Here is a 15,276-nt window from a genome sequence, read left to right on the forward strand (position 1 = left end):
TATAAATGGGCTTGAGGTCCATTCGTTATTAAGTTGGGCATTGTAGAAATAGCTATTACTCTTCCGTTCATTTTTCTTACAGCAGTGTCTACCTCTTCCTTCGCTGTGCTTATTTGTATACTAGTTTACGTTGTGCTTTCTTCTTTTAGGCCACGTTATTTACCTAATGCATGGTAATATTTTTTTTTATCTTTTAGTGTAAAATGGAGTCAATTTGCTGGAAACCCCAAATAATTTGTAAAATTAGGTAAATGCACATGGGACAACTTTGCTCTCGAGCAATAAAGTACCATTGTATGAGATTTGAGGCATTCCCTTAAATATGGAGAAAGCTGTGTATAGAAGATGCAAATTCCCTAAAATGAAAACATGACAAACGCATCTCATCGAATCATAATTTATAATATTTTTGGCTGATCTCTTCGTATGTGTGTTATAACATTTTTGGTCAATTGTCTAAAAATGTTTTAAAATGTTCTAGAAAAGACGCTTGCGCGTTAAAATGTACTTTCATCTAACCTATCTATAGACAATTGACCATAAAAAAAAAATCTAACCTATAGAGCTATTGGATATTTATTTCTACGCCCAACTCTTACCGTGTGCCATACCTAACCAAAACCTACAAAATAATCGAACTTAATTATCATACGGGCGAAAGAACATCCCAAGGATTAATTTGATATATTATCTAAAGCGATTGGAAATTAATTAAACCATCTTTTGTTGTGAGGATGAGAGTAGTTGTCGCTTGTCAATGAGTAGGTGGAGCCGATCATATTATACGCTTTGGGATAGCATATATAGTTTACCAAATAGTTGACTAGACCTAAAATTTCCCTAAGTAGCGTAACCTACTGCTGTTTTATTGGTCGAAATTAATAAACTGGATCTTTGTTTCTTTGCTACAAAAAAAGATTAACAAACTGGATAACCCTTCTCTACCATATTTTAATTCATTTGTCATTCATAAAATCCAGATAATATACGTTTTCTAAGAAACTAATTCAGACTTTAGGTTAGAGACTCAGCCTAAAAGCTCTCAAGCATGTTACATCAGAAAACAAATTCTTTTTCTTGATTTGGCCAATAAGAAGCATGCAATGCATTCACACAGAGACATTGATGTTGTGTCCATATTACGATACACCTTTATCAAATCGAAAACAAATAAACACCCATCCTTCTTCTTTTTCTTTGCTACGAGGAAGACATCATAATTTTAAAACTCATGATTTTTCTACTACCAACCACTGACAATATTGTTAACCATCATCTATCATCAAGTTTAGTAATATTCTCTAAAGTTAACTCTAGATAAACCCAAGATAACAGTCTTTGAAATTTCAGTGCTTGAATAATTTTTCTACATTATTATTATAATTTATTCAGCTAAATTTAGTTACTATACTACTACTAGTATAAAGAGATTATCATAAATTATCATGAGCTATATTATTCATCACCTACAATTTCATTTAGAAAAAAATATCTCAACTTACCCGTTGGCATTTAGCAGGTGGAAGAAGAATAAAAGGTAGACCAGTCAATGGAATGCGACGAACAATTCCAAAGTCACAATAATTTGCGTTTGCGAAGGTTGTGGTCATAAGAAAGTATTCTATCTCACTAATCGAATGTGATGTGATTATATCCACTCTTCTATGTTGTCAGTATTTTAGTCTCATCGTAAGGGTAATTGAACAAACTAAATTTCCCACAAATTTCGGATTGACGTCAAGCTGTTTTTTTTTATAACACAAAAATATTTCGCAGTTGCAATTATCAAAGCTACACAACAGATCTACTCTATCAAAAACTGACATTATTAGCACGTCTTGTTTGTAATGATATTTTACAGTATGTATAGTTTATTAATGAGTGACTAAAGATATCTAAATGACGTATTAGCTTTACTAAATTATGGGTGTTTTTTTTTTGAAAAAAAAAAAATTATGGGTGGTTTTGAATACATCTATTGGTGATAGGGTAGATTTCTTTTTGCATGGAGCCACCCTGGGACCCAATTGTAGTGATAATATGTTTTGTTTTCTTTTGTTCATTTTGACAAGATTGTATGATGCAAACAAATACAAAAATGTATGATGCAATCGAATAAACCAAAAAATGTGAAACGACCCAACTTGAACGTAATGCTTATATATGACAATTAACACTACTTATCTATTAATTTGCAATAAAAAGTAATTTGAATAAGTACGGTTGAAAAAGAGTTTGTTTTATGCGCATATTGACACTTTACAAACAAAGGTGCATTTGACATCATAGAATTTATAGTTTACTTAATCTCTATCCACCATGAAATAGTAAGGTAAATATAACCAAGATTTACTTAAACACCATAAATATATCAAAAGCACTAGCAAAAAAAAAACAATCTTAGTTACATCGCGATCAATCTCTATCAGAAGTTTCCTATTCTGTAGGGCAAAAATAAATAGAAAAGAAAAAAGCGATAAAAAGTTATGTAAATCACTACAAAAAATATAAAATGTGTGTTGCATGGGTTGACCTGACTATTACGAGCACTAAGACCTCGTCCTTTCAATTTCGTCTGCGCTTGACACGGCACTCTCACGATGTTAAACAATCCCCTTTGGACCTAAACGCGGTCACTTAGAATCAGTCACAGCCCAATTATTGTTTGTCCTATTTTAATTCGAAAGCTCAACGATTTAAACTCGGCCGTCATTCACCAAAAGCTGTTACTTTAACACTCGCAGTTTCTGTTTCTTTTCTCTCTTCTCTTCCCTAAGAGGCCAACTCATATCATATCATTTTTATCCAAAAGATTCAAAAATATTTCTTCTCTTTTATATGTTTATCAAACTTGCAGAATTGAGAAACGTGTTGTTTAGATGGGAATTAATATCCCTCAACGGATAGAGAAGTTGCCTCATTCCTACAAGGTTGGTTTCAAGAATCTCTTTTATTTTATCTTTTTTTTGTCTGTAATAATATTTTTGATCTTACTCTGTTTCAGATGCATTCTTCCATGTGCTTAGAGTTAAAGAACTTAGTTGATAGGGTCATGAGAATCTTTCCTGATATAGAAGATGCTCGACCAGGGTCCTCCACAGGGATACATACTCTATGTTTGATCAACAAAGCTTTGGAGAAAGCTAAGCTGCTTCTCCAGTACTGCAGTGAATCCAGCAAACTCTACATGGTTTGTTCCTCTCACATTATCTTAAGCTAAACTCTTTGCAAAAAATATAAACAAAATAATTTTTTTTTTTTGCAAATGTACATTATTTCAGGCAATAACAGGAGATGCTATACTCTTAAGAGCTTGTAGAGCCAAAAAGTTATTAGAGCAAAGCTTAAGTGACATCAGAAGCATGGTACCTACTGTTTTGGCTACTAAGGTTTGTGTAGCAAACTATGTTTCTTTTTTTCTATGATAAATGCAGAATCACTAATAAGAGTTTTGCTTTGCAGATAACTCATGTAGTCCAAGATCTTAGGTCAACTGTGTTGGCTCTAGAATCATCTGAAGAAGATGCTGGTAAAGCTATTAGAGAGCTCATGCAACGGAGCACAACCTCCTCTGTTTCTTCTGATGAGGTCAGAGATTTCCAATATGCAGCACTGAAGCTCCAGCTTTCAACACCTGAGGCCATTGTGCTTGAGAGAAGATCCCTGAAGTCACTCTTCTCGAAACTAGGCGAGTGTGAAGTGAACAAGAGACAGATTCTGAAGTACCTTGTCTGTCTTTTGAAGAAGCATGAGAAGATCATCTGGAGAGATCACAAAGAGATCTCTTTCACACAGATTCAGCCTGTGAATCATTCTGTGTGTGTTAGTGCTGCGGAAGCAGGGTGTTCTGAGGAACACAACGCTACACTTCCTGAGAATTTTAAATGCCCACTTTCTCTTACCGTCATGTATGATCCTATCATCATCTCCTCAGGCCACACTTTTGAGAGGATGCAGATTCAGAAATGGTTTGATGAAGGCAATGAGACATGTCCTAGATCAAGAAGGACACTAGATGACTTCACAATGAAGCCAAACGTAGCCATGAAGGAACATATATCAAAGTGGTGCTCCAAGAACGGTCTTGATGTTCAAGATCCAGCAACAAAGCACACAAGGTCTTCCCACAATCTTGACTTCTCCATAGCTAGTTTTGGAAGCTCTCTGTACAATCTTGACTTCTCGAGTAGGGACTTCAGCTCAAGCTTTTCAACTGATTCACCTTCCTACTCTAAGATGTCAAAGGGTGGTTACTTCATGCCAATGCAGACCATAGATTCTGAGTCAGGAACTGAAGTCACAGACTCTAGTCAAAGCGAGGTGGAGATAGAGCCTTTATGTGAACTCACCAAGCTTCCATGGGTTGCTCAGGTCAAGACCATTCAAGATGCAAGAAAACGTTTTGAGCACAACTCTAGAGCTTTTCAGTCTATGTCACCGAGTAAGTTTCTTGAGCCACTTATAACATTCTTGAAGAATGCTGGCACCAATGGAGACACAATAAAGAGTGGGTTGGATTTGTTGTTCACTTTCCTCAGTGGAAACAGAAGGGCTATAGAGGCTTTGGAAGAAGACGTGTTTGAAACGTTATCTGTTTTTCTAGGGTTTGAGTTATTAGTAGCTGAAGAAGCTTTGAACGTACTCGAGGTTCTCTCTAACCAGCCACATAGTCTCTCTAAGATAACTTCATCAGGCTCCCTCTCTTCTCTTTTGAAGATGGTCGAGTCTGGAGCAGAACATCTCCAAGAGCAAGCTATGATCACACTCAAGAACCTCTCCTCAAGCAACGAGATTTGTCTAGAAATGGTGTCTCTCGGTTTCGTCCAGAAGCTCACATCGTTCTTACAACAAAGCGTCTTCAGCAAACACTCAATCATCATTCTGAGGAACTTCTGCAACACTGAGAAAGGCCGTGTTTGTGTAACTGAGACACCGAGTTGTTTAGCTTCCGTAGCTGAGTTGCTGGACTCAAATGTTCCAGAGGAGCAAGAGAATGCAATCTCTATCCTGTTACAGCTATGTGTGGAGAAGATAGAGTATTGCAACCTTGTTGTGAGAGAAGGCGTTGATATTTATCCATCTCTTTTCTTGATATCAAACAATGGAACAGAGGAAGCTAAGGTGGGTGCGTCAGAATTGCTTAGAGCTCTTGAGGAAGTAGATTTCAACAGAGAAGAAGAAGAAGAAGGAGGAGGAGGAGGAGCAACTGCTACAACTAGTTCACAGGTTGTTACTCCATATATGCATCAAGAACCTATAATAACAACACCATCTCCAAAGAAATCTGGTCTATTTGGACTCAGTTTCTCAATTCTAAAGAAGAAGAAAAGATAGATGTAGTTAGGCTGTTTCTTTTTAATTCTAACTTAGTTTACGGAAAGTTACAGATATTTTTTGTGGTTCTTGTCTTTGTTGATTTAAGTTTGTATATGTTGATACCAATCCAATGAGCCTCCTTAATGCAAGTGTAGTTGTAAGGGTAGTCCCAAAATCTTCAGAGAAAAACTCAGATGAATTTTCAACCAATAGACCAAGTACGGAGATAGACAGTAAAAGTAACCGTTGCACTTTTCACTAAGTGAAGCTTCGATTAATGCAAGTGTAGTTGAAAGTTGTACGCCAACTAACTGTGACAGTAAAAGCAAACGTTACAATTCTCAAAAAAGTATAACGGCTATATCTTTTATTTTTGGTAAAAGTTACCGTTATATCTTTTTTTTTTTGGTAAAAGTTACCGTTATATCTTTACCGTTATATCTTTACTCTATAAATACAACACACACAAACACCATAACTTTCATTCATTCTCAAACAATACCGACAAGACAACCAAAATCACTAAATCAGTATATCCCTTCTCTCTTTCTTCGGCCCAACAAAACACCCCCTCACCCTCAGCATGGTTTTAGTCTCTTCCATGGTCTCTTCTATGTTCCAGGTCTCTTGGTTCGCAGATTTTGTGGACTGTAATAATCATTCTCATCAACGAACGACGAATGACACAATCACCAAAACCTCCTCTTTCTTATGGTATCATCTCTTCTCTCTTCCTTTCTCTTTTTTTTAATTTCTCCTATTAGTGATTTTCAAGCTTTTTGTAATTTATTTATTTATTCCTTTCTCTATTTACATATATTTTTCTAAAAATTTTAGTATAGATAATAACTTTTTCTAAATCGTTTTTAAATAAAATATATTAAAACATTTTTATGGTTCATTAGAAAAGTTTAGTTGCATAATCTAAAACTTAGAGATGTCATGTTTTTTGAGAATTGGCCTTCTACTAAAATAAAGAAGAGCAAATTGTACAGCCCAATGGGCAGTTACATGATTAGTTCACTAACCCAAGTTAAAAAGATACAACATTTTAAAAGCCCAGCCCAGTAAACACATATTAGGGGAAGAAATCAGATCAGTTTGCAACATTTTAGAGAGATTGTTTTTCACAATATGTTAAATCTAACTTTCTAATTGATTTTTAGAGGTTTTTTCATGTGTTTTTATATTAATCTAGATATTTTTTTGTATGATTAATTAGAAAAATTTAATTTCATAATGTAATACTTTTTTTTTTTTTCCGTCAAGTTTTAGATTATAAATCGGACCAAGCCCAGCAAAGACCAAGGTCCAAGAACTACAAATACAGGGACAAAGCACAAAAGTCCAATGGACCAACCACAAAAAACTACTACTCCGGCCTATCGGCCCACTCAAAGAGAACCCTAGCAACAGTGACCGGTCCACGCGTCCAGGAAGCTAGCCACATGGGAGAACCATCTCCGTCAGCTCGACACGCTCTGCTCCCGCCTCCACCAGACCGTCACCGTCACTAAACACCACCGTACCATCACCACAGGTACACTCAATCCCTCGGAGCTCCAATTCAGAGAAGCCTCCACCGGATCCACCTCTGTTCATCACCGTACTGTCAACATGACGGAGATCTCCATCGAGATCTAATCATAATGTAATACTAGTGGAACATATATTTTGTCATGGTTTTGAGTATATATTATTGAGTGATCTACTTGTTGTTGCAGAGATTGAACACTCTGTCTCTTGTAGAGGGTTCGACTTGTCTGGCTCAGGCGTCGCCACAACTCTCTCTCAAGTTCACCCACACATACACATCTCCACTCGGTGCATCTTTTAAGCTCACAAGAATTATTCTGAAACATATGTTTCTCATTGTCCGCTCGGTAATAGTTTTAAGGTTGTTCTCTGTGAGAATCAACCGATGTCGGCTTCATGTGCTGTTACACCGTCTGTTAGAACAGAACTATTCAGCTCATTATCAAAAAGGCCCACCTTTCCTGCTCGTCAACCAAGTAAGCTTTAAAACAACAACTTTCATTAGATTAAGCTTGAATCTCATTAAAAGTTTGATCTTTGCAATGAAGGGAACAAATGTGAAATCAGCAGAAGGGGTTTTACAGTGAGAGGGATCGTTGCTTCTGGAGTTTCAGTCATGGGTACTCCTCCTCCTTCACCATCAGCTGCTTCTCAGCCAATTCAAGGTTTGAAATCTGGAAGCTTTATTAGTTAAAGATTGTGGCTTTTGGCTTCTTCTCGGTTTAATTGGGATGATGATTCTTTTTTTAGGTGGGGAGAGATTAGCTTTTAAGCCAGAAGGATATAACTTTTGGGAATGGAGAGGTCACAAGATTCATTATGTGGTTCAAGGAGAAGGCTTGCCTCTTGTTCTTATTCATGGCTTTGGTGCTTCTGTCTTTCACTGGAGGTAACATCTAGATCATTTAGATTATGTGTCTCTCTCTCTTGACTTGGGGACGTTGACGCTGTAATTATGTATTAGGTATAACATTCCTGAACTGGCAAAGAAGTACAAAGTGTACGCCTTGGACTTACTCGGTTTCGGATGGAGTGACAAAGCTCTCATAGAGTATGATGCCATGGTTTGGACTGATCAAGTTATTGACTTCATCAAAGAGATTGTCAAAGAGCCTTCTGTTGTCGTTGGAAACAGGTAAAATTACTCTCTATCGCTCTTTTTTTTTTTTGGTCAAAATCCGTATAACTGAAAAGAACTTTTTATGCACAGCCTGGGGGGATTCACAGCTTTGTCAGTTGCGGTGGGATTACCAGAGCAAGTCACTGGAGTTGCGCTTCTAAACTCTGCAGGACAGTTTGCATCCGAGAGTAGAAAGCAAGAGGAAGCTGAGGAGCCCTCCGCGTTAACCAAGTTTATAGTTAAGCCACTCAAAGAGATCTTCCAACGCGTGGTTCTTGGGTTCTTGTTCTGGCAAGCCAAGCAGCCTTCTCGTATCGAATCTGTCTTAAAGAGTGTAATGTCTTGCTGAGTGACTTTTGTTAGATTTTCTTTGAATTTTGTTACTTTTGTACTCAGGTTTTCTTATTGCAGGTGTACATAAACGCTGCTAACGTTGATGACTACCTCGTTGAATCCATTTCAAAACCTGCAACAGACCCAAACGCTGGAGAAGTATACTACAGGTAGTAGTACTACAAAACACCTACTCTGTTTTGATACACAAAGGGGCCTGACCTAACTGTTGTTTTGTTTTGTTAAAAAACGTGTTATAGATTGATGACAAGGTTCTTAACGAACCAGAGTAGGTATACGTTGGATAGTGTTCTAAGTAAGATGACTTGTCCGCTTCTGTTGCTTTGGGGAGATCTTGACCCGTGGGTTGGTCCTGCTAAAGCCGAGAAAATCAAAGCGTTTTACTCCAACTCGTCGCTGGTGCACTTACAAGCAGGGCATTGTCCTCATGACGAAGTCCCTGAAGCTGTAAACGTAGCTTTGTTGGATTGGTTGTCTAATGTAGTTACCAAACCATCTTCCCCTGAAGTCTCAGAGGTGTAAAGACTTTTTTTTTTTGCAAAGGAAGTATATAGTTTGTAAATACATTGTTACCTCTGCTTCTTGGATTTATATAATTTGAGATTAAGCTGAGGATAATATGATCAGAATTATGATTTTACAACAATTATTTATACTATTGAAAGAAGATAAGAATCACTGAGTGATTTGAATAAAAGTGTGGATCTCTCTTAGTATGTCATTTTCATAATTTTGATTTATACAAAATTTATTAGAGGGTCCTATGATTATTACCTAAGCTGCTTTTTTGTCAACACCTAAGCTAAAAAATATCTTGTCTTATTTAAAATGTAATAATTAGTTAAGAAATGGTCGATGAATATTAAGTGCTGCCATTCCAAAGTGGCCAACATAAGGACCCCTCTTCTTTTCTTTAAATACTAGCATTTTAGTTTTTGAATTTCTGCCATTCCATTGATTAAACTCAATAATGAGGAATTTAGTTTTTGAATTTCTTTGATTATTTGAACATTTTAATCTACAAAAAGTAGAATTAGTTGTTAACACACGATCATGCGAATGATTTTTAAATCCTGTAAAAATAGTAAAAACTGCACGATGCAAAATGTGAAAATTATTATTTATTTAGGTTGTCTGAATAAAATAACATTCAAAATCGTGTTGACCGGATACTTCAACATGAGAGAATTGTTCTCTTGCTTTTTTTTTTGTCTGGTTAATTATACTATTACAAATCATGAGAAATATTACATAGACGATATTACAGCCGATAATACTACCTGTCTTTAACACTTTTTTAATTCTTTTGTTCTCTTGCTTTATTTAACAGTTTCTTTAATTCTTTTGTCCTGTATGCATGAGTTTCAACATCTAAACATATAAAAGAGGAAAATAATTAATAGAATCTCCTCATCATAACTTTACCATGTACTAATACAGACTAAAATCAAAAGAGAAGATTACGAAAAAAGAGGAAAGTGGTCCTAATCAATATTCAGATTGCTAAATTGTAGGCTGTACTGTGGGACAAAAGTGAAGGAATCCAATCAAGTTAGAGACGGAAAACATGAAAAGAGGCTTAATGTAAACCTAGTATTGGTCTTTATATAGATATTGTTAAACAAAACAATGTTATAATACACATTTATATACTTATAATCATATCGAACACGACCAGAGACAAATATATGCGTGTATCTTAAGTTAAAATTTAATACTATTTTCTCAATGATACATTTAAACCTCAGCTTGTTGGTCAAGATAGATAAACGTATTATATTATTCTATCGCAGAAGCGAAGCATACTTGAGAAAATATCCAATTTCATCTATAGTTTAAGCATGATATATATTAATCAAATGAAAATATAGTTAAAATAGTTGGATAACAGTTAAACATTCGAGATATTTAGTTGGCTAGACAAACTAGATCGATGTAATCATGTAACCATATGATTATCTCTATTGAACCCATTTATTTATACTAGTGATTAATAGTGATATAATAATTTTAAGTACACCATAAATATGTTTATGATCTAGAAAATCGGAGTTAGTTTTAACTGTGAAGGTTTATACTTAATCAAATACACCGATCATGAGATTGTGCAGGTATGAATAAGTGAATCTTGTAAGTAGGGCAAGCATGGTTATCAGTTATTATCACCTTCATCATTATGTTCGGACGGACCATAATGGTTAAGCACGTTTTCGTTTACGTTTTAATTTTGAACTTGTACAGACATTTAAGATAAGATTTATCTTACAGTTTTTTAGTAAGGTTTAACTAACATGTAGTTTTATCTTGCAACTATTTTTTTATATTGCAGAGGATTCATGCATGCTTTACAAGACACGAATCATAAGAAAGCAGTTAAGACTGCCAAAACATTAAGTATAGGCTGAATAAGAACTGAATAAAAAATAAAATAAAAACATTAAGAAAACTAATCTTTGTTTTTTTGAGAAGACTACCAAAAACAATTTGAAAACCTTACAAACTCGCTGATCCGACAATTTTATTAAACTATATAAAATCGGAACGTTGAGTAATCTTGTTTCATTTGTCAAAAAGTTGTTCGGTGTTATTAACTACTGGTTTTATGTTTTTGAATTCGTTTTGTCGTAACAGCAGTAATGTAATGAGTTTTTTACATGGTAGGGCAGTTTCCAACTTTTAATTACAAAATAAGTCAGTTTCTGCTATTAGAACAGTTTTTTTCAACTTGAACTTTGTGGGACGTGACTAGTCTTGTTCCCTTTTTGAGTCTGGTTTGTTTTTTTTTATTTTTTGTTCAAAACAAGTTGAACTTTCTAGGAGTTTTTAATTAGTAGGACCCATCATTTTTATTTTCATTTTTTTTCTTTTTCCATCGTTCTTTCTTTTAACCCAGAAATTAATTCTAAACTTTTAATTATCTTTCAATCTTTTCAGAAAAAGATACAAAGATCTGAAAAGTAGAATACTCAAATTTATTACTATCAAAACTTTAAATTTGCCATAATTTTCTGGGTCAATTCCCGCGTACTTCCGTTTCAATCAAGTTCTGCCATGAGTCTAGTCAACCTCCGCACGACCACAGAACTAGCGTCACGGCAAACTCTTTAAAATATTTTCCGACGACATGGCCCCAGATATCGCCGTCGCAGCTCCGTCAGAATTAGCTCGAGAGCATTAATGGCTATTTTTAGGTTTTTGGTCGTTTGGTCCTTTATAATTCACATAATTGCTTTTTTACCCCAATTTTTTTAATTATGCAGATTTCTACTCGAATTAACTCCCAAAATTCTTGATTGTTCATTTCAACCATTCTTTATAATTACATAATGGTCATTTATCTTTTGCTTGCTTTCATTTAGTCTAATATTGTCAAAATAAACAATTATGTTTTGTGTTTTGTTTATGTATGTTATTCATGTTCACGAGTACATAATGTCAATCTACATGTGTACATGTGAAATAGAGAATTTTGTCTTTGTAAGTGTAAGGATGAGTAAGTGTGGTTTACGTGAATGAAAACCTTTTTGAGTGAAACTTAGTTTAGATTTTGATTCCATATGCATTGATATTATATTTCTTGTTTTCTCTATATAAAATGTGTGTACATGTGTACAATCGTGGTCGTGTACACTATACCACATACACAAATGTTTTATTATCCACATGTACAATTATTCACATGTATTTCACTGTCCACATGTACACTGGTTCTTTTGTACATTGCATAAGTTATGATATATGATGATTCTAGTAATTTTGAGTATCTTTTAATAGTTTATTTTGATCATATTAGATTTTGTAACAGTGGAACATCAAAGAGAGCACCACCAATTTGAAAGAGAAATTGGAGAGCTCCATTAGCCATGACTGTCGTGATGGAGAAGTCCGAGAGTTCCGTTAGCCATGACAGATGTGAAATCCGAGAATTTCGTTAGTCATGACAGAACATCAAAGAGAGCACCACATACAAAGTGTACACAAAATAATATCGCATAGTGTACACACATGTCGTTTGTTATTGTTTCTCAAAAACAAAATTTGGTTTTACATGTGGGTATCTATGCATCAGTATATGCGTGGACAATATTATACAAGTAAATCATTGTACATGATAGTAAAATTTGTGTGTACACATGGACATCATACGATTGTACACATTCTGAAACTTGCAAATTTATCAAATTGGATTGTACACATGGACAATATACATGTTTACAAAAATAAATAGAAGATGTGTACATGTGTGCACATATAACGCATGTGTGCAGGGATGAGAGTTTTGTTTGTAAGTGATACTTTTTGTATTGAGAATTAATTTTGATTTGTGTACATATAATGGAAAGTGATAATAGTAGAGGTGCACAATATAAATGGTGTACACAAATAAGTGTGTACTATGTTGCATGTTTATCCATGTGTAAAATGTGTCAAATTACATTTGGGTTTGTACACATGGAATTGAAAACATTCTAGAAAGTTCGTAAACTCATTTTTTTAATTATGAAAAGTATGATCTATACAATTAAAAAGTGTGAAATCAATTTGAAAAGGTATATTTGCAAATTTAGAAACGTATGGGTCAGAAATGAAAATATACAAATGTCTAGGGACAAGATGTGCAAAAAATCAAAATTTGTCATCGTTGCTCATCGAGCTTTTGCAACAAAGGCAGCGAGATGGAAGAGATGAAAGCGGCGAGACAGAGGCGATGACGACGAAGATAACGACAAAAAAGTAACGACGAAAACGATGACGAAAAGGAGGCGACGAAAAAGCGATGAAAAGGATGCTTCACATATACATTACAATTACACAACCATCAGAGATATAGCTTCACATATCTTAAAACATAGATTGAATAATAAATATACTGATTAAATACATGTTTTATTTAAAAAAAAATCTGAAGAAACACCATCTATTCTACAAAGAAAAATTAAGAACTCAAGAAGAAAAAATGGAAAAGATGAAGAAGAAAGAGAAATATGGGACCCACTTTATTTTGCTTGCTAGAAAGAACGTGATTCAATTTTTTGAAAATCAGATATAATTATTTAATTAAAATATATATCATTTAGTTACAACTTGTTTAGTTTGTATATAACTGGAAAGTGGTTTGGTGAAGAAAAAGTGTCTTAGTAGCACAAACTGTTCTGGAGTGTAATAAAAACTTGATAACTGTCTTAGGATGTAATTGTTTCTAATGTAATTAATATTCACTAGTATCATAATTCACAAAATAAATATATTAACTGATCACTAGTCATCATCCACATTAATTGATGCTGCATAACTCAACATGGAAAAAGCCAACTACCAAAATTTATGAAGAAAAAAAAATTATGAAGAAAATAAATCGTTATATAAAAGCTTTCTTTTTTAACTAGACCATCTGATTAAAAAATTATAGTCTATAAATTTGCTTTATTACAAATCAACAAATATAGCAAAGTCGATTATGAAAAATGTTTATAATTATTGAAAGCTGTAAAGTGTTTAAAAAACTTTTATCCAAATAGTGGATTATCGTCAAAATCAAAGAAGAACGGTACTATCGTCAAAATCAATATTATTAAAGCCTTGTTAGCTAATGATACATTTAAAGACAATAAATAAACATCGATATTGATTGGAAGAGGGCAACGACGAGTAATAATCATATGAGTTGTCAACCAAAGATAGAATTCATTTAATAATGGATCAAATGAAATCATGCATGCCACGAAAAAAATCTCGTTATCGAGTGTGAACACCAAAACGTTACGCTAGTGATTGAATAGGTATGGATTCTAATTTATTAGGGTCATAATTCGTGTAATGAATATATGTGTGTATAAAAATATTGTATAGGTACCATATAATTGCGTCGCACTTAATTATTAGAGATGTGGTGTAATGAAATTATGAATTTCTATTTGCAAGAGACTATATATGAATATATATGATCGTGAGAAGAATACAAGTAAGAAGCGCCTCTATATGATCTGGAGGGACGGTAGGCTGTCTTATTCTTGACATTACTCGCCTAATCTATTTTATGTTTATAATAACTACTTCAAGTGGCACTATTTTATGCTAAAATCCTGAGAAAACTACCACACCAACAGTCATTTTTCAGACTACTACTGCATTTGTCAGAACAGTTTTACGAAATACCAGTGATTCACTAGTGTTTTGACTATGAATATAGCTTTAGTTTTCTAGATTAAAATATGTCACAACTCAAGAACACCATAGGCGAGTTTTTTTTCTAATGGTTAAAAACTACTACCAAATGCATAGCGCTATATATTACCGGCGCAAATGAAAGTTGTAGCCTAGTCCTCCTACTCGTTAACGCAATGAAAACGGTTTGCTAATACATCATAAAAATTACAAAGAATAGTGTTACTAAATTAATAGCACAAGTGCGTTACACATGTTATTCAGACGTTGGCAGGCGCAACCCTACCGTTTCTTCTTCTTACCACTTTCACCACATTTGTTTCCCTCTTGGGAACCCAATTTACTAGTTCATTTATTATTCTCTTTTTATTATTCTTTATGTTTTTGTCTTTATTTTATATAGCCTTGCAAAAAACGACACTTTATAAATACAGATGAATAGTCTAGTCCGGATAATCCAAGGTTCTCATACACATAAAAACAATGAGATTTCTGCGATCTGTAATTCAATTTCTAATCCTTGCTCTATTATTAAGAAGAAGGATATATGCAAACATTGTTACATGCAAAAATGATGAAAAATATAGTGTGCTGCGACGGTCGGTCGGTCCCACTGGAGAAGAAGAAGTGACAACAACGAGCAGTCTGTATTTCCAATTTTACCCTTGTGCCTTTCGGTTCGCGCGTTTCACCTGCTTACCGGTTACACCTGTCGCGCTTTTATCGGTTTCATCATTAATACTAATTATTAAAGTTTTCAAATAATTCTTATTTTAGTTCTGTCG

The 15,276-nt window shown here is 34.4% G+C and overlaps 2 protein-coding genes across 2 annotated transcripts; both read left to right on the forward strand.

Moving 5' to 3' along the window:
• The first annotated feature begins 2,557 nt into the window (after positions 1-2,557).
• LOC108841587 (U-box domain-containing protein 5) lies at positions 2,558-5,501 on the forward strand. Its single transcript, XM_018614335.2, has 4 exons — positions 2,558-2,930; positions 3,005-3,190; positions 3,282-3,389; positions 3,463-5,501. Exons 1-4 carry the CDS (start codon positions 2,880-2,882, stop codon positions 5,332-5,334), a joined length of 2,217 nt encoding a protein of 738 aa, XP_018469837.2. The 5' UTR covers positions 2,558-2,879; the 3' UTR covers positions 5,335-5,501.
• A 346-nt stretch (positions 5,502-5,847) lies between these two features.
• LOC108833651 (pheophytinase, chloroplastic-like) lies at positions 5,848-8,938 on the forward strand. The gene is made up of 9 exons (XM_018607065.2): positions 5,848-6,030; positions 6,586-6,967; positions 7,041-7,328; positions 7,401-7,517; positions 7,603-7,741; positions 7,817-7,987; positions 8,063-8,306; positions 8,384-8,475; positions 8,566-8,938. Exons 3-9 carry the CDS (start codon positions 7,238-7,240, stop codon positions 8,846-8,848), a joined length of 1,137 nt encoding a protein of 378 aa, XP_018462567.1. The 5' UTR covers positions 5,848-6,030; positions 6,586-6,967; positions 7,041-7,237; the 3' UTR covers positions 8,849-8,938.
• Positions 8,939-15,276: the final 6,338 nt, after the last annotated feature.

This window comes from Raphanus sativus, unplaced genomic scaffold (genome assembly GCF_000801105.2).
Source record: "Raphanus sativus cultivar WK10039 unplaced genomic scaffold, ASM80110v3 Scaffold0691, whole genome shotgun sequence".
Taxonomy (NCBI): domain Eukaryota; kingdom Viridiplantae; phylum Streptophyta; class Magnoliopsida; order Brassicales; family Brassicaceae; genus Raphanus; species Raphanus sativus.

Bases quoted from the DNA above. Each gene is read 5' to 3' on its own strand.
- LOC108841587 (XM_018614335.2), top strand. From the start codon at position 2,880: ATGGGAATTAATATCCCTCAACGGATAGAGAAGTTGCCTCATTCCTAC. The intron at 2,931-3,004 runs GTTGGTTTCAAG...ACTCTGTTTCAG, and splicing joins AGTTGCCTCATTCCTACAAG to ATGCATTCTTCCATGTGCTT. The intron at 3,390-3,462 runs GTTTGTGTAGCA...TTTGCTTTGCAG, and splicing joins CTACTGTTTTGGCTACTAAG to ATAACTCATGTAGTCCAAGA.
- LOC108833651 (XM_018607065.2), top strand. From the start codon at position 7,238: ATGTCGGCTTCATGTGCTGTTACACCGTCTGTTAGAACAGAACTATTC. The intron at 7,518-7,602 runs GTTTGAAATCTG...TTCTTTTTTTAG, and splicing joins TGCTTCTCAGCCAATTCAAG to GTGGGGAGAGATTAGCTTTT. The intron at 8,476-8,565 runs GTAGTAGTACTA...AACGTGTTATAG, and splicing joins GCTGGAGAAGTATACTACAG to ATTGATGACAAGGTTCTTAA.